General features: G+C 38.7%; 1 protein-coding gene across 5 annotated transcripts in view; it reads right to left on the minus strand.

The window, feature by feature from the left end:
• The window catches only part of EPC1 (enhancer of polycomb 1), a 97,761-nt gene extending 88,847 nt beyond the window's left edge, over positions 1 to 8,914 (minus strand). For 2 of the 5 annotated variants that reach the window (XM_086334111.1, XM_086334108.1), the window contains exons 1-3: positions 8,819 to 8,914; positions 8,654 to 8,708; positions 7,957 to 8,082 (exon numbers count right to left, since the gene is read on the minus strand). In XM_086334111.1, the coding sequence (XP_086190237.1) occupies positions 7,957 to 7,959 (3 nt within the window). In that variant the 5' untranslated portion in view covers positions 7,960 to 8,082; positions 8,654 to 8,708; positions 8,819 to 8,914. Of the gene's footprint in view, positions 1 to 7,956; positions 8,272 to 8,653 lie in introns of those variants that run through there. The other 3 variants (XR_015139557.1, XM_086334110.1, XM_086334109.1) reach the window with 2 other exon arrangements.
• Between the last annotated feature and the right edge of the window lie 10,407 nt (positions 8,915 to 19,321).

Here is a 19,321-nt window from a genome sequence, read left to right on the forward strand (position 1 = left end):
AAGGGGACGACAGAGGATGAGATGGCTGGATGGCATCACCGACTCGATGCACGTGAGTTTGGGTGAACTCTGGGAGTTGGTGATGGACAGGGAGGCCTGCCGCTGCTGAGTCGCTGCAATTCATGGGGTCGCAAAGAGTCGGATACGACTGAGTGACTGAACTGAAGTGCAGACAGCGTTAAGAAGCACTGGTCCACAGTGTGAGCCTACTGTGGTGTGAAGTTCCAATAGAATTTTCTGCAAGTGTGGACACTGCTATAGACTGAATGTTTATATCCCCCAGCCTCCAAATGCATACACTGAAATCCTAGTCCCAGATGTGATGGTATTTGGAGGTGGGTTTTTTTGGGGGTGATTAGGTCATGAGGGTGGAGCCCTCATGAAAGGGATTAGCACCCTTGCTGCCGTCTATGGGGTCGCACAGAGTCAGACATGACTGAAGCGACTTAGCAGCAGCAGCAGTAAGAGATCCTAGAGAGCTCCCTTACGCCATCCACTGTGTGAGGACACAGCTACAAACCAAGAAGTGGACCTTCACTAGACACAGAATTTGCTGGTATCTTGATCTTGGTGAAGAATCCACCTACAATGCAGGAGATCTGTGTTTGATCCCTGAGTCAGGAAGATTCCCTGAAGAAGGGAATGGCTACATACTCCAGTATTTTTGCCTGGAGAATTCCATGGACAGAGGAGCCTGGTGGGCTGCAGTCCATGGGGTTGCAAAGAGTCAGACACGACTGAGCAACTAACACTTTTTATTTTCACTTGATGTTAGATTTCCTAGCTTCTAGAACTGTGAGAAATAAATTTCTGTTGTGTATAAGCCACCCAGTTTATGGTATTCTGTTACAGCAACCTGAACAACTAAGAAGCCTTCCACAAATTAGTTGTCCAATATGGTAACCAACAGCCAGGTGTAGCTACTGAATGTTTCATTTTAATTAATTCCAATTTAAACTTACATAGCCACAAATGGCTAGTGACTGCCATCCTGGACAGCACAGTTCTGGCAGATTTAGACCATTTTAAATGACCTGAGTCTATTATTACCTAGGTGCCGAGTGATGTTTTATGATATGGCTGAAAACAGCCCAGACCTGCCTCTTCGAGTACTTCATTCCAGCTTCTTCAATGCTTATTCAGGCTTCTGAGAATGCTAAGGACATTGAATTCACTGATTTTTTTTTTTTTTTACTGATTTATGTTGGAGGTTTGTTTCTTGGACTTTATACTTTAGTGAAAAATGAGCAAAAGCTTTCAGACTTAAATTTTTTAAGTCTCAAAGCAGTGAAGCAATTAAACTCTTGGCTCCTTGGCACTTGAGAGTGTTTTTCAGTTGGAGGTTGTGACCTGTCTTAGGAGGATGGAGAGTTTCCAGTGGATTGGGGCAGTAGCCTGAGTTTCAGAGCTAAATATAGGTCACTGGCATGATGGCCTCTTTTTCCTAGTCTCATCAAAACCATGTCATTTTAATGAATATGGGGCTTTAGTGGGTGGTGGGATAAAATCTTGAGAAAACCCAGCAAGATGATGAGATACAGAAGTCTTTTTCATATGTAACTTGCTACTGAGCACAACTCAGTTCTATTTTTACTTGCTTTTAAAAATAATTTGTAAATTATAGATTACTATTTAAAAAAAAAACAGAAATATGAGTTGCTGGAAAAATAATCTCAAATGTGATGCTCATGCTGAAACATAAGATGTAGTCATTGCTCTACTCTCAAGGAGGCTATCCTGACCACCTATTCAATCCTGCACATGTATTTACTCATATATTTGCCAATTATTAATTTATATCCTTTAAAGTTTGGCATATTTCAAATCCAAAATATTTTCCATGGCAGGTACCCTCTGATTCTCTAGAGCAAAGTCTCAAAGGGTGATCCTCTGACCAGCAGCATCAGCAGCATCTAGCAGCTTCAACTTCTTAGGCCCCACCCCAGACCCACTGATCCAGGAACTTGAGGTGTGGGCCCAGCCACCTGTATGTTAGGTGGTACACACTCAAGTTTGAGGTCCACTGATCTAGGCTACATTGAATCCCCCAAAAATGTCCCAGAGGGGTAAACTTCCCTATATCCCAAGGATGGAAAAGGTGGAAACATCTTGTACATAAATGTACCTTGTAAGTTATGAAACAGAAGCCAATATTCTGTTTTGACCTAGTGTTATGAATCATGAATTTACTCACTTCAACAAAGTTTTCCTGCATCTTTACTCTATGATCTTTTTTTTTTCTTTTCCTGATAGAATTGCAACTTCTTTTTTTTTTTATTTTAGAAATGTAACTTCTAAAAGAATTTCGGCGCTGCTCCTGAAGAGATGATATATGGTGCATGTATCTTCAGCAAATCTGACATACAAAAATTCAGATGTGTACAACTGATAATGTAGGTAAGCATTGCTCATGTCAAGAAAAGATTATTAGACTTATAAATTATTCACCAGAGGACTCATTTAAATAGGAATATCATACAGTTTATTTAAAATATGCCAATCTGGGGACTTCCCTGCTGGTCCACGGGCTGAAACTCTGTGCTCCCAATGCAGGAGGTCCAGGTTGAGTCCCTGGTCAGGGAGTTAAATCCTATATGCCACAACTAGGACCTGGCACAACCAGATAATAAATAAATATTTACTATATGCCAATCTACAGAAGATAAATTTAGAAATATCCAATGTGACGGTTAGAAGTCCGGTTCTGATTTCAGACTTCCCGGGTTCAAACTCCGGCTTTTTCATTAACTGTAACCTGGGCCAAACCTCTCTAAGCTTAGTTTGCTCATTTATAAAATGGGTATAATAATTATTCTATCTCCAAAGTTTGAGGATTTAAGGAGCTATTTAATACAGGTAGCATTTATCCTAAAGGCTGGAACATAGAAAGCTCTCATTAAATGCTTATTTTTCTAAATTAGCAGCATCCATGACCAGTCTGGTTTCTATGAAAACAGGTTTTATCACTGAAGAATGTTTTTACAAAGCAGTTAAAGTTTACACAAAGCAAATGGGAGCTAGCCACACTGAGTACTGGAAACTAGGCAGGTATTCACCTTTTTAAGAGCTCCTCCCCAGCTAAACCAATTAGGGTAACTTCAATCTCCCAGAGACAGGGTTTAGGCATGAGCATTTCCTACAAACCTGGTCAAAGAAATGTAAGAAGCAGTTTGCTGTGGGCCTCTGGGAAAGAATTTTTTCCCTTCTAAGAAGATGCTTAAGAGAAACTCTGGAAATTGTAGTATCAGGATATGATGCTTGGAGATGCAGCAGCCATCTTGTGACTATGAGGAAAGCCACTGCTGACATTATGGCAATGTAAAAGAATGGAAACCAGCAAGGAACTTGATAACATTGTTGAGCTATGGAACCAGACTAGAAATGGCCTGACTCTTCATTATTAATTTAGTTGAAATAAAGGGTCCTCATTTTTTTTACACAGGATCCTATGTTAGTACAAAAGCAAACTATATGATATAATACATTTAGATAGTATTTTAATTGGCTGTATGATAAAATAATTTGCTGACTTCATTCTGGAGGTCATCTTAAAGCACACACAGAGAATTCTTAACGAATAGTTCCTTCCCTTCCAATTCATCTGTATATAACTGCAGTCTTACTTTCCTGGCTCCATATCTGATGTGCTTCACTAATTAACCATTAACTACATGTTTAATTATATTACCTTCCTAAATTAAAATACAAATGGTTATTATAAAAATGTTTGTCATGTAAATACCCTTAGAACTATTTCAGACAATTAAAAAAAATGTTTTTATTCTAATGTAATCCTTTAACACTGAAATTGTATTTCCCTGCTTCATTTCATAATTGTTATAGACATTGACATTTATTTCATGAGAATGAGAGCAAAATGTACAAAATGAGGCTTTACACATTAAAGAAAAAAAAGTTTTCATTAAATGGACCTGACAAGGACACACCCAAAATTCCTACTACCAGAATGATCCTCTCCTCTTCTCAAGCAAATTACTTAATGTTTTATTTTTCACTTTGCAGTAGTAATTTGCATTAGCTAACCATCTATGTATACAGCATCTATTAGGGCTATATCTAAAATGTGAGGGCTATTTTCCCTTCAATGTCCCAAATAATGGTCCTTCAATAGAAGAACAGAAGGACACTTGTTAAACCCTATATAGATTTTTTTTTTTTTAAAAAGCTTTACCCCAGAAATATTATTTCGCCCTTATTCTCAGATGGGGACCTCCCACATCTAAGATCTTAGATTTAAGAATTTTTAAAATGTTGAACCATACTGGACTGTAAACTCCCTGAGGGCAGGAATCCTTGCCTCTTTGTCTTAATACTATATCCCAGCATTTTAGCATAGTAGCATGTAATAGGAGGAAAATATAAAACAAACCCCTAAATAGAAATAAATGTTGAATAAATCAAGTATAAAGGCCATTCCTTTCATCTTTTTCTTAAAGAAATCATTATCTTTGTTTTCCTTCCCTTTAGAGTTTCCATTTGAGAATCTTTTCGGAAAGATAAAAAACAAAGTCATAACACAAACACCCATTTGATCTCTTGTCTTCCCCTGTCTTTTCCTTTGCAAAACATGTAATGATATGTCTAAGAAAAAGAAGAGGTAAGCACACGCAAAAAGAGGGTGGAATTAGAAATAGATACAATTTCAAGTCTGTCTTCCACTTGGTTTTCAGAGAGCAAAATTTTTAGCTAATTTTCCTTCTCCTAAAAAAGTTTATTCCATGTTATATTAGATTGGTTCTGGCTAATGTTTTCAGCATTTTATGATGTCATCTTTATATCACTGTAAATGTTTCTTCTCTTTGTTACTGCATTTTTCCTAATAGGTTTGCTGACCTGAAAATTTTCCCAATCTTTAGCAACACTAATGAATACAAATGAATAAATTAGGAAATCATGTGGGTTCACTAAATTAAGTCTTAATAAAATGTTCAGTTTATTTCCATTATTGACCAAACTCATGGTTTCAAGTTCATATTTAGGAGGTTTATTGTTTAGAATTTGATTTACACATCTTCTGTTTCTTTGGCATCATTTATTTCTTTTTTCTGCAAACTGGTTTTTGGCCATTTCACTACTCATTGACCCCTCCCCTCCATCAGAGGGATGAAGCAGGGTGAGAAAAAATGATAACGATATTTTAACATAGTCAATGTTGCTCCTTACTACTGTCTCTGATAAAAAGGTGTGCCAGAAAAAAATAAGTGTGTAATTGTTGACTGAAATAACATTTCAAGATTAAAAAAAAATTCTTTATTGTTCATGATCTAGCAACTGTTACTATGAAAAACTGAGTTAGTTCCCTACATACTACATTTAATAAATAAGATTTTTCAGGATAAAACATAGTTTATTATAATCATTCTAATCATAATCTCACCAAACTCATAAACTAAATGCCTACAAAATGTTGTCAATAAAAAAATGTCTGAAGAATCAAGAGTGAAAATGAAGCACAAGGTGGATTTAAAAATGGAGAATAATATAAAACAATGAATTGTTTTGGCCTCACAGATTTAAACCTTATTTAGTGATGTAAGAGTCATAGATAGAACAATATCTTTAACATAAATATCTATGGAAGATTTTAAAAAGTGAAGATGCAACTATAATGGTTATTCATAATCAATGATGTAATAGTCGATGATATAGGAGAACAAAGAACATTGCATAGCTACATATGGACTTCACAGAATCAGTTTGTTTTTAAAAGGGGGGCTTCATTAGACAAATATTTTTAGTTTTCACAAATTCAATGAACAAAGTCACCAGCTGAATAACAGAATATTTTAGCAATAAACATATTGGGAAGTATATTTTATTCAGTAGATTAACTTCAGAGAACTAAACTCTCCAGCACAATCAGAGGGTTAGAGAATATATTTACACCTGCAGTATTTCACTCTATAAATAATCTATAATGTCAAAACCAATCTTGATGGAAAGATTGAAATTTTATGATGAGATAAAATGTTACAGTGAATGTTTTCAAATTTTTATAGCAGAGTATAAACAAAATATAGGCAAAATTTATAATTATTTTTTAAGTTCAAGGAAAGGATTCAACACTGATAAGTAAATATGAGACAAAAAAATCAGAAATACTATTCCTAGTCATTTTCACACATTCTTTTACTTGAAAATTTTAATGATTAGTGAAATGAGCACTTACATATTTCAAAGTGAAAAAAAGATACTTTATAACTTCAAAAATGTTTACTCTCTAAAGAAATCATCTATTCAATCATATGAAAAGGTGGTCTAGGATACTATCTCATTTGTTTTTGTTTTACTTAGCAAAATAATTTGTTTTACGGTACAATTGCTGATTTTTTTCCTATGTTCTTTTTCAACTAAGGACATACTTACTATCTTCATAAATATCTAAAAATTTCACAGAGAACAGTAAAAACTATGTCATATCGTAATACACATTTTTGTTCTTAGGAGGCTTTGGGCCTAAAATCTTATATTCTCTAATCAGATAACTCTTAACAAGAACAAAGATGGAAAAGATTTACCCTGCACTTAGATATATGAATACCAATATTTTAAAAGTTAAAAGCAGTTGTATCCATATTCTTAAAAAATTATCTCAATCTAAAATATTTGCTCAAGGATATACATAAATTCAACTGAAGTATCACTTCAAAATAAAACAAACAACAATGTAAGCATTATTATACGTCAAACTCCTAGAAAATCCCCAGGAGAAACTTAGAATAGTTATTTAAGAAATCCCTAGGTTCAAAATGAAATTCAACTTTTACAACATTCAGTGAACTAAAACTCAAAACATTTTGTTAAATTAAAGATGTTGGATGGATGATATTGTAATAGAAGAAAAATACAAAATGTTCCTGAGGAAAGAAAAGATAAACAGACAGCTTATTACTGAAAAAAACTGTGATCTAGAGATGATCAGATCAGATAATACACAACTGCAAACTGCACGCTTGGCCTGCTGCTCCCTGACGGGTTATGACGACGTGTCTCTTCTCACCCATAGTTCACAGTTCACAGAAAACAGTAAAACAATACAACTGAATAATTCCCTTCGACCAAATCAAACTTTCTTTAAGGAAATAAAGAGAGAAGATAATAGATCAAATGTTGCCCCACCTCTTTTTTTTTTTTTCCTCCTTTTTTCTTTTAGTGAAACTGACATAAATTGTTGAGGAGAGCTACAGCGCCACCAACACAGATCAATGCAAAACAAAAAAGATCTCCCACCGTGTGCAAATAGAAAAAAAAAAAAACTAGAAAAATGCCAAAAATTACAAAATGTCTCCCAAATGTACCTTTCTGGAGAAAAACAAGCTAGATCTGCAAAGATTATCTAATGAGGAGCCTCAGGGAACTACTAACATGGAATACAAGTTTAGATCTGATCAGCAAATAAAAGATCCACTATTTAGTAACAGCCATAACTTAATATAAACCCGGTTATGTCAATCTCCACCTTCATTATACCAAGGGCAGCTTTTCTGTAGTTTGTATCTAAGCAATCCATCAAGAAAACTACAATAGGCCCATTTCACACCAAACCAAACTACATCTATAGTTTGCCTGCTGATCATTTAGTCCTGGACAAATTAGGTAATACATAATTTTTATAAAGAGGATATGCACATATTTGGCATTACCAACATTGCTGGCACAAAACAAGTCCATCTTGAGATAGCTGAGTTCCCTTTAGCTCATTGTAATTAAAGTATAATTTATAAATATTTTGCTTTAATCATGAGGTTAAAAAAAATTTTTTTTTTCTTTTGGTAAAAATTAACCAGATAAGATTAGGTGGAAATGTGCAGAGATCAAAGCTAAAGAAAAACACCAAGACTGGTTTTGTGAGAAGAAACACAATGAAAATCCTTTTTTAGCTGGCGGCTCAGTCAAAGATGTAATGGCATAAATGTTGTAAAATGACAAACTTACCATTAGTGGAGGCAAAGAAGAAGCCAGTTCTGGAAAAAGAATTGTAACAATATAGGCTGGATACTTGTGTCCCTAGAAACAACAGCCTCCAGGCAGCGTATGGATCTTCCAACATCTTTAAAATATCTGGTAAAGAAAAAGTCAGACTTTCTTCCATTATCGGTGGCTGCATGGGGTGGCTTCCCCAGGATCTGTGGGCGTTTGGGAAAAAAATCGGAGAAATATCCACGAAGATTAAAAGCAGAGGAGGCAGCGGCAGCCAGAAGACTCTGGGGTTAACAACTTTGCGATGGCAAGCAGGCGGGCTCTGATTGGCTGGGCGGCCAGCGTCCCTACAGTCTGCACTATCCCCCGCTCCCCCCGCCTCCTGCAGCTCGGAAAAAAATGCAGTGTGAGTGCCATTTTACACTGGGCTTTTAAAAACACAGCCACCCAAACGACAAAGTCTGAAGCTCGCTACCAAGTGACACTGCAAAACAATAGCGCCCACGACTGCCCGCGCTAGCTCGAGAAAATGCCCCCTTTGATGTCTCCAGCCACATTCTTTATTTCTTGCAATTTTTTTTTTAAGGACGAGCACGCTTTTCTTAAGCAGCTTGTCATTCACCAACGTCGTGGTCTCCTTTGGATACCAGCGTGGCCAGTGAAAAATGATCCCCATCAAAACATTTTTTTAAATTGAACATCCCAAAGGTACCTAGAGAAGCCTTGCACCGAATTCACGTCGTCTCCAGGTCAGGGAGCTTTCACTCCTTGAAAAAAAAAAATTAGAATGGGTTAGCACTACTACTTCCTCTTGTGCAGAAAATACAAATAACATAATGATTTTAGCGGCTACGTTACAAACAATAGGCATGAGTACTTTTTTCTCCTTCTTAAAAAATTGTTTCAGAAACCTTTGCTGACTGATAGAATCCTACCAGCCTGCCTTACAAACAAAATGGCTGTGGTACTGAGTTTTTTTGGATCCTCCCACTGTGGCTCCTCCAGGCCTCCAGGAAGTGGTAAAAATCCAAAATAAATACAGTACTAAAAGTACATTGTCCAGGCTGAACTCGGGTGAAGCCTTGGATGGGGGGATATCTTTAAAATGTGCTGCTTTTTATTAGTTTTTTTTTTTTTAATTGTTTTGAAAAGAACATCAATCACTAGAGATTTACTTGACTGTAATTTGAACTTCCTGTTTTACATATTTATAAGGTCTTTCACCTATCTTGGCAGGCTTTCAAATTAAGTGGGCTGGGAAATTTGATGCTCTGTGTCTAGTAGTGAGCTGAGTCAGGTATTTGGTGGTTGCAACTGGGCTTTTAAATAAAAACGAAGTCGAAAACTTAAAAAAAAGGATGAAGGTTAAATGAACGCTACAGTATGATTGATTGCAAATGTAAAGCCACAAATGTCAGCAAATATGGAAATATGTCAAATACCGCATACATGTGTTAATTGAACACATTCAGTATAAAATTCTTTGCCAGAGAAATTTCTGGTGAGCCAAGGGTAGTACAGGGTTTAAAGAAATCGAGTGAAGAAAGCAGCGAGCAAGTGCCTGTGTTCGATAAACCCTCCCCAACAGCCGCCCTCCGCCCCACCCCCCGCCTCTCCCCACTGTCTGGTATTTCTTCCCGTTTGGCGTTTTATAGGTAACATTCTTAGAAGAACACCCTATAGCTAGGGTGACCATATAATTTATTGTTTAAATCGGGACATTTTTTGAGAGTGAATGTTTTATTTTGTAATCTCATCAGTAGTTACCTGATGAGAGCACATTTCAATGACGTGATTATAATTAGGAAAACATCCTTAAGAAGTCATCTAATGAAGAGAGTAGACTAAAATTCTTGATACATTTTTAAGCAGTTTTCCTTGCAACAGAAAAAAATTCCTAGGGATCATTTTCATTATCTACTATCTTATCTTACCACCTCCCCAGCCCTGAGTTTTTCTCACCCAACACTTCCCCCATCCTTATATATACACGAAGATTCATATATGTATAAATACATATAGTTATGTATCCATATATGCATATATGGATGGGCATATACATATATACTTTATTATCTATAGATTAGAATATTCTGTGTGTTTTCCATAATATGCATATTTTAAGTTATATACTTCCCTACCACAGAATTTTCTTCAGAATTTTCGAGACCATATTCATGATATGCATGATTTGAACAACTTTTGTTTTGGTAAAGGTAAAATGTAGAGTGAGATGTTTTGGAAAAATTATCACTGAAAGACATTGGGTAAATAATTCTCACATTGTTTATTCAAATAGCTCTTGAGATCCTGGGATTCCCTGGTGGCTCATATGGTAAAGCATCTGCCGACAATGCCGGAGACGCGGGTTCGATCCCTGGGTCGGGAAAACCCCCTGGAGAAGGAAATGGCAACCCAATCCAGTACTCTTGCCTAGGAAATCCCATGGACAGAGGAACCTGGTGGGCTATAGTCCATGGGGTCGCAAAGAGTCGGATACGACTGAGCGAGTTCACTTTCACTGGAGATCTTAGGGTGTACTAGGCATGATGCTCCTTGCTACATACACATTAATCGACAAGAGTGAAGTTTCTCTTCTTCATGAAGCTCACAGTCTTGTGGGAAGACAGAGAAACAAGCAAGTAATAGCAAATTATATAAAAATAAATTTTTTACAATTTTCAAATATATTTTTTTATAATTTAAAAACCTATACTTGGAAATTAATAATTGCCACCAACAAATAAAGTGCAGTCTTCCAGAATAACAGGGAGGGAAAGACATAGAGAAGGGGGTAAGAAAAGTTATTTCTAAGCACATGGCATTGGTGCTAGAGTTGGATGAGAAGGGGCCAAAGTTGAAAAATAGGAGAGTAAGAGCAGACTAGGAAGTGGTTGTAGCAAATGCAAAGGCCCTGAGGCAGAATGAGACTTGGAGTATTCTAGGAAGTAAAATGAAGCCAATAGCCCTGCAGCATTTTGAGAGAAAGGGAAAATGACATCAAAAGCCAGAAATGTAGTGACATGCTACTGAAGTTTGAAAGTTACAGAAGGAGTGAATATTATTCAGAGAGTAAAATGCTGGAATTTGAGTTTGGAGGTTTCAGTGATGATAAAATTCAAAGAAGTTGTGGTGAAATGGAGAAAAAACTCCATGCTAGTAATAATTTTGAACTTCAGTTCAGTTCAGTTCAGTCGCTCAGTCATGTCCGACTCTTTGCAACCCCATGAACTGCAGCACGCCAGGCTTCCCTGTCCATCACCAACTCCTGGAGTTCACTCAAACTCACGTCCATCGAGTCAGTGATGCCATCCAGCCATCTCATCCGCTGTCGTCCCCTTCTCCTCCTGCCCCCAATCCCTCCCAGCATCAGAGTCTTTTCCAATGAGTCAACTCTTCACATGAGGTGGCCAAAGTACTGGAGTTTCAGCTTTAGCATCATTCCTTCCAAAGAACACCCAGGACTGATCTCCTTTAGAATGGACTGGTTGGATCTCCTTGCAGTCCAAGGGACTCTCAAGAGTCTTCTCCAGCACCACAGTTCAAAAGCATCAATTCTTCGGCGCTCAGCTTTGTTCACAGTCCAACTCTCACATCCATACACGACTGCTGGAAAAACCATAGCCTTGACTAGACGAACCTTTGTTGGCAAAGTAATGTCTCTGCTTTTTAATATGCTGTCTAGGTTGGTCATAACTTTCCTTCCAAGCAGTAAGCAGCTTTTAATTTCATGGTTGCAATCACCATCTGCAGTGATTTTGGAGCCCAAAAAAATAAAGTCTGACACTGTTTCCACTGTTTCCCCATCTATTTCCCATGAAGTGATGGGACCAGATGCCATGATCTTAGTTTTCTGAATGTTGAGCTTTAAGCCAACTTTTTGACTCTCCTCTTTCACTTTCATCAAGAGGCTTTTTAGTTCCTCTTCACTTTCTACCATAAGAGTGGTGTCATCTGCATATCTGAGGTTATTGATACTTACATAGCTGCAAAAACAAATGAACAAGTAACAACAACACAGAATTCCCTGGTGGTTCAGTGGTTAGGACTCCACACTTCCACTGCAGGGGACCTGGATTCGATCCCTGGTTGGGGAGCTAAGATTCCACAAGACATGTGACCCGGCCCAGAAAAAAAAATCCCCTGAAACCATAGCTGCATCACAGTGTTTCGGTATTGTATTTTAAAAAATTATATTTCATCTGCATTGGGACAGCATTGATTATGGCTCAGTGCATACATAAATATGAGTGAGAAACAAATATCTAAGGCCATACACATTACTAACAAAATCAAAAGGAAGGATTCAGGCAACTGTTTGTTTTAGTTTTGTGCTTCTCCAGTAGTGTCAATTCTGGTATTTTTTATTCAAAGAACCTCACATCATATCAGTTGAACAAAGCTCAATTAACACTTTTTTTTTTAAACAAATGAGGCAAAGCATTATTAAAGCTAGAATTTAAATCATATAACTGGAATATAAATAGTGTTTTTTTTTTTAATTTACTAACTGATTGTTAGCAAACCAAATCCTATGTACACATGAGCAGAAATAGTATGTTCAATTTCTTAGATTCTAAGACTTAGAAAAAGCAAGTCAAATCAATGATACGTAATCCTTTAAATGAGCTTCCATAGTTTGGGAAACTCTAAACAAATCAAATTGTGAACCAATTAGGTAATGCAAATTTTAAGATCTTTACCACTCAGAACTGTATGGGGAAGAAAAATATGTTTTGGAATTCAGATTTTTTACAATAATTTAAAAATAATAATATGATACATTATCATAATCACCCCATAATCAAGTATAATAATACATTGTACTGAAATACATGATCAGTTATACTAAATGGAGTAAAGACAGACAGTAAGTATCCCCATATCATTTTGGGTCAGCTTTTGTCACCAAACTGACTGCAACTTTTGAGGAAGCCTTCAGTTTTCAAAGATTTGGAGAATTCATAATTGTGAATGAGGGATTGTGCCACCATGGTCTTTAATCCCATTTCAGTTCTTTCATTTTTTAAATTTATCTATTTATTTGTTTAACTCAGGGCTCTTGCAGGGAAAGCGTGGAGTCCTAACTGCTGGACTACCAGGGAATTCCTTTTTATGTTTTATTGTTGTTTGCTTGTTTTTCTAGCTATGAAAACTCAAAATTAGCGTGGAGTTTTTTCTCCACTTCACCACAGCTTCTCTTGATCTTACCATCACTGAAACCTCCAGGCTCTCAAGTCTCCTCGTTACAGTGCGTGGAGGCTACTCCTAGTTGCGGTGCTCGGGCTTCTCATTGCGGTGGCTTCTCTTGTTGCAGAGCATGGACTCTGGAAGGCAGTCTTCAATAGTTGTGGTGCGTGGGCTTAGGTGTGTCATATTCCTGGACCAGGGATTGAACTCGTGTCCTCTGCATTGGCAGGCAAATTCTTAACCACTGGACCATGAGGGAAGTCCTCCAGTTGTTTCTTAAAAATATATTCTTAGCTTAAAACAAAGCTTATAATCCTAATGACTATAAACAGAGTTACAAAACAATAAAGTCCTACTGTATAGCACATGAAACTATATTCAATAAAAATAAAGGAATAAACAAAGTTACAATTTGGAAATGGCCAGATTTCCATGTGTGGGCCCTAATAAATGAATATACATGGTGCTAAGAAATTTTTTTCACAGCATCATCTTTCAGGATTTGAAATAGCTCCACTGGAATTCCATCACCTCCACTAGCTTTGTTCGTAGTAATGCTTTCTAAGGCCCACTTGACTTCACATTCCAGGATGTCTGGCTCTAGGTGAGTGATCATACCATAGTAATTATCTTGGTCATGAAGATCTTTTTTGTACAGTTCTTCTGTGTATTCTTGCCACCTCTTCTTAATATCTTCTGCTTCTGTTAGGTCCATACCATTTCTGTCCTTTATCGAACCCATCTTTGCATGAAATGTTCCCTTGGTATCTCTAATTTTCTTGAAGAGACCTCTGGTCTTTCCCATTCTGTTGTTTTCCTCTATATCTTTGTATTGATCGCTGAGGAAGGCTTTCTTATCTCTTCTTGCTATTCTTTGGAACTCTGCATTTAGATGCTTACATCTTTCCTTTTCTCCTTTGCTTTTCACTTCTCTTCTTTTCATAGCTATTTGTAAAGCCTCCCCAGACAGCCATTTTGCTTTTTTGCATTTCTTTTCCATGGAACAGTGTCAGATTTTATTTTTGTGGGCTCCAAAATCACTGCAGATGGTGACTGCAGCCATGAAATTAAAAGACGCTTACTCCTTGGAAGGAAAGTTATGACCAACCTAGATAGCATATTCAAAAGCAGAGATATTACTTTGCCAACAAAGGTCTGTCTAGTCAAGGCTATGGTTTTTCCAGTGGTCACGTATGGATGTGAGAGTTGGACTATGAAGAAAGCTGAGCGCCGAAGAATTGACGCTTTTAAACTGTGGTGTTGGAGAAGACTCCTGAGAGTCCCTTGGACTGCAAGGAGATCCAACCAGTCCATTCTAAAGATCAGTCCTGGGTGTTCTTTGGAAGGAATGATGCTAAAGCTGAAACTCCAGTACTTTGGCCACCTCATGCGAAGAGATGACTCATTGGAAAAGACTCTGATGCTGGGAGGGATTGGGGGCAGGAGGAGAAGGGGACGACAGAGGATGAGATGGCTGGATGGCATCACTGACTCGATGGATGTGAGTTTGAATGAACTCCGGGAGTTGGTGATGGACAGGGAGGCCTGGCATGCTGCAATTCATGGGGTCGCAAAGAGTCAAACACGACTGTGTGACTGAATTGAATTGAACTGAACTGAACAAATTTTTTTAGTTATTTGTGTGGTCTTGGGTAAACCCTTTAAATTTTATCCTTACGACTTTCCCCATATTTTTCTTCTTAAGAATAGTGAAGTTTACCATTAATTACATTTTTGGGGGCAAAATATTTTCAAGCACCAACTCACCAGATTTTTTTCTTTCCCAAATGCTCGACTATTTGGCAGAAACGCTAAGAGTGTTTACTTCAGATCTCTTTACCCGTTGTGGGATGTCTTTAGATTACTTTCATCTACTGCAAGCCAAGTGGCATTTTCAAGAAGGGTCATTCCCAGGAGCAGCTTGTGACCTTCAGTGTGGCTGAGACTGCTTGCTCACTATCCAGTTTCCATCTTTCCTTAGTCCACTTAAAAAAAAAGGCACAACTTGAGAGCTGTGAGTTAAGTTTTATTTGGGGCAAAATGAGGACTGCAGCCTGGGAGACAGCACCTAAGATAGCTCTGAGAAACTGTTCCAAAGAGGCAGGAGGGGGAAAGTCATTATAAATGTGATTTTGGTGAGGGGGGAATACTTACAATCAGGCACATATTTTTGCAGAAGGCTTCTGCTAGTATCGTGAAGTTTTCTGCTAGTCATGAGGAATAGCCATGAAGGATTTTTAGTGGTTTTCTAGATACGAGGAGATATAGGAATTGGGCTCATAAAATCAGCTCCTGAAAATATCTAACTATCTGAAGACCTGTCCTGCCAGTTCCTCCCCTCCCTCTCTTCCTCCCCCTACCCCCTCAAGCACAGAGTGCCTCATTTCTGATCTTTACCCCTAACTCCTTTCAGGAGTTGTTGAAGGTCAGCAGCTGCAGCAGCACATGATTTAATCCTTGTAGAGGTAGATGGCAAGTGCCCATGGCAAGTGCCAATTTGGCACTTCCTAATAAAATTGGATTTTATACTGGGTTTGCCCCCTAGATGATCTAAGTTTCCCACATAGGTTTAAACAACGAGGTTTAATCAGAGGTCCTTTGGTCAAGGAAGCTTGTGAAGGGGGCTGACTCAGCGGGAGGTGCCTTTTGCTCCTCACCTTCGCCCTCTTTTGCTGGGAGTGTGGTCGCCACACCTGGGTGGAGTCAGGAGCTCTGTTTTGACAACAGGGAGGAGAGCTCAAGGCCATGAGTAGCTGAACAGAAAGAAGAAAGCTAGGCTCTGTGGAGCCACCCTACCATGTGGATCTTTTTCTACATGGGAGAAAAAAAATTAGAAAACCACTAATTTGTTTTGAAGTACTGTTTTGTGGGGTCTCTTCCTCATAACTAAATGCAGTTCCTAGTACAAGAGTAATCTTCATTTTCTCTGTTAAATTCAGCTATTTTTCTTTTTTTCATTTTTGGCCTTCCAGGATGTGGGATCTTATTTCCCCAACCAGGCTTGATACCCGTGCCCAAGCAGAGGAAGCATGGAGTTTTAACTACTGAACCACCAGAGAAGTCTCTAAATTCACTTTTTTAAAAAATGGTATTTATTTATTAATTTTTGGCTCTCCTGGGTCCTGCCAACAAAGGTCCGTCTAGTCAAAGCTATGATTTTTCCGGTAGTCATGTATGGATGTGAGGGTTGGACTATAAAGAACGCTGAGTGCCAAAGAATTGATGCTTTTGAACTGTGGTGTTGGAGAAGACTCTTGAGAGTCCCTTGGACTGCAAGGAGATCCAACCAGTCCATCCCAAAGGGAATCAGTCCTGAACATTCATTGGAAGGACTGATGCTGAAGCTGAAACTCCAATACTTTGGCCACCTGGTGCAAATAACTGACTCACTGGAAAAGACCCTGATGCTGGGAAAGATTGAAGGTGGGTTGAGAAGGGGACAACAGAGGATGAGATGGCTGGATAGCATCACTGACTCGATGGACATGAGTTTGAGTGAACTCCAGGAGTTGGTGATGGACAGGGAGGCCTGGTGTGCTGCAGTCCATGGGGTCACAGAGTCAGACATGACTGAGTGACTGAACTGAACTGAACTGTCCTGGGTCTTCGTTGCTGCTCACAAGTTTTTTCTAGGTATGGTGAGCAAGTGCTATTCTTCACTGTGGTGCTCGAGTTTCTCACTGCAGTGACTTCTCACTGTAGTGACTTCTTGGGGTGGGGGGCTGGGTGCGGGGTGCGGAGCTCCAGTAGTTGTGGCTCCCAGGGTTAGTTGCTCCATGGGACGTGGAATTTTCCTGACCCAGGGATCGAATGCTTATCCCCTGCATTGGCAGGTGGATTCTTAACCACTGGTCCACCAGGGAAGTCCTATCTACTTTTTAATTGCTTTGTAATACTAGGCTGAGAAGAGGAATGAGGAGCTTTATGGAAGGCAAGAAATTTGACTTAGTCTAGGCTGTGATTACCGGAGAAGGCAATGGCACCCCACTCCCTTGGTACCACTTTTCTAGGCAAGTGGTACCCTTGCCTAGAAAATCCCATGGACGGAAGAGCCTGGTAGGCTGCAGTCCATGGGGTCGATAAGAGTCGGACACGACTGAGCGACTTCACTTTCACTTTTCACTTTCATGCATTGGAGAAGGAAATGGCAACCCACTCCAGTGTTCTTGCCTGGAGAATCCCAGGGAGGGGGAGCCTGGTGGGCTGCCGTCTAAGGGGTTGCACAGAGTTGGACATGACTGAAGCAACTCAGCAGCAGCAGCAGCAGGCTATGATTACATAGATATGAGATATGAACTTATACAAAGGTAGTGAAGGTGATGTAATTTCAGCTGAGCTGTTTCAAATCCTAAAAGATGATGCTGTTAAAGTGTTGCACCCAATATGCTAGTCAATTTGGAAAACTCAGCAGTGGCCACAGGACTGGAAAACTTCAGTTTTCATTCCAATCCCAAGAAGGGCAATGCCAAAGAATGTTGAAACTACTGCACAATTGCACTCATCTCACATGCTAGCAAGATAATGCTCAAAATCCTTCAAGCCTGGCTTCAACATTACATGAACTGAGAACTTCCAGATGTACAAGCTGGATTTAGAAAAGGCAGAGGAACCAGAGATCAAATTGCCGACATCCATTGGATCATAGAAAAACCAAGGGAATTCCAGAAAAATATCTACTTCTGCTTCATTGACAATACTAAAGCCTTTGACTGTGTGGATCACAACAAACTGTGGAAAATTCTTAAGGTGATAGGAATGCCAGACCACCTTACCTTCTTCCTGAGAAACCTGTATACAGGTCAAGAAGCAGCAGTTAGAACTGGACATGAAACAACAGGTTCAAAATTGGGAAAGGAGTATGTCAAGGCTGTATATTGTCACACTGCTTATTTAACTTCTAGGCAGAGTACATCATGCAAAATTGATGGAGCACAAGATGGAATCAAGATTGCCAGGAGAAATATCAATAACCTCAGATACGCAGATGATACCACCCTTATGGCAGAAAGTGAAGAGGAACTAAAGAACCTCTTGATAAAGGTGAAGGAGGAGAGTGAAAAAGCTGACTTAAAGCTCAACATTAAAAAAACTAAGACCATGGCATGCAGTCCCATCACTTCATGGCAAATAGGTTGGGAAACAATGGAAACAGTGACAGACTTAATTTTCTTGGACTCCAAAATCATTGAGAACAGTTACTGCAGCCATGAAATTAAACGATGCTTGCTCCTTGGAAGAAAAACTATGACAAACCTAGACAGCATAGACATTACTTTGCTGACAAAGGTCCATATAGTCAAAGCTATGGTTTTCCCAGTAGTCATGTACAGATGTGAGAGTTGAACCATAAAGAAAGCTGAGCACTGAAGAATTGATGCTTTTGAACTGTGGTGTTGGAGAAGACTCTTGACAATCCCTTGGACAGCAAAGAGATCAAACCAGTCGATCCTAAAGAAAATCAACCCTGAATATTCACTGGTGCTGAAGCTGAAAACTTTGGCCTCCTGATGTGAAGAACTGACTCATTAGAAAAGAACCTGATGGTGGGAAAGATTGAGGGCAGGAGGAGAAGAGGATGTGATGGTTAGATGGCATCACTGACTCAATGAACATGAGTTTGAGCAAATTCCAGGAGATGGTGAAGGACAGGGAAGCCTGATGTGCTGCAGTCCGTGGGGCCACAGAGTCAGACATGACTGAGCTACTGAATAGCAACAAATGTATTAGAGTGAGCATATCAGGAGGCTGAAGTTCCACTGGAAGTTGAACATTCTGCCCTCCTGGGCCTAATCGATTCTAATCAGGTTTTGTTGTATCTAGCTTTTCTGAATGGCTATGTCATTCTTTAAGGGTTGTACCATGCCCTCTTCCCTTCTGTCTCAATGGGATCTCATCATCTGAATATAGACAATGTTAAAGAGTTGCACAGATATAATTCTTTTAAAAAATATTCAATAATCTCCTTGATCTATATCCTAAGACAACTACTCATTTCTCTCATTTAAAAATGGTTCTCTTAATGTCTCTACATGTTTCCCCATGATCATGTTGCTGACACGGTATTCTAGAACCACATATACCATCAGTATTCACTCTCTGAATATTCTGTTTGAGAGCAATATGCACGCGTCCATCAGCAGCAGCCATCTTCATTTTATGAACCCTTAGTCTTGGCTCACTCAACTTTCTT

The sequence above is a fragment of the Bos grunniens genome, chromosome 13, assembly GCF_055505025.1.
Source record: "Bos grunniens cultivar Pamir isolate PY7600 chromosome 13, Bosgru_T2T1.0, whole genome shotgun sequence".
Classification (NCBI taxonomy): domain Eukaryota; kingdom Metazoa; phylum Chordata; class Mammalia; order Artiodactyla; family Bovidae; genus Bos; species Bos grunniens.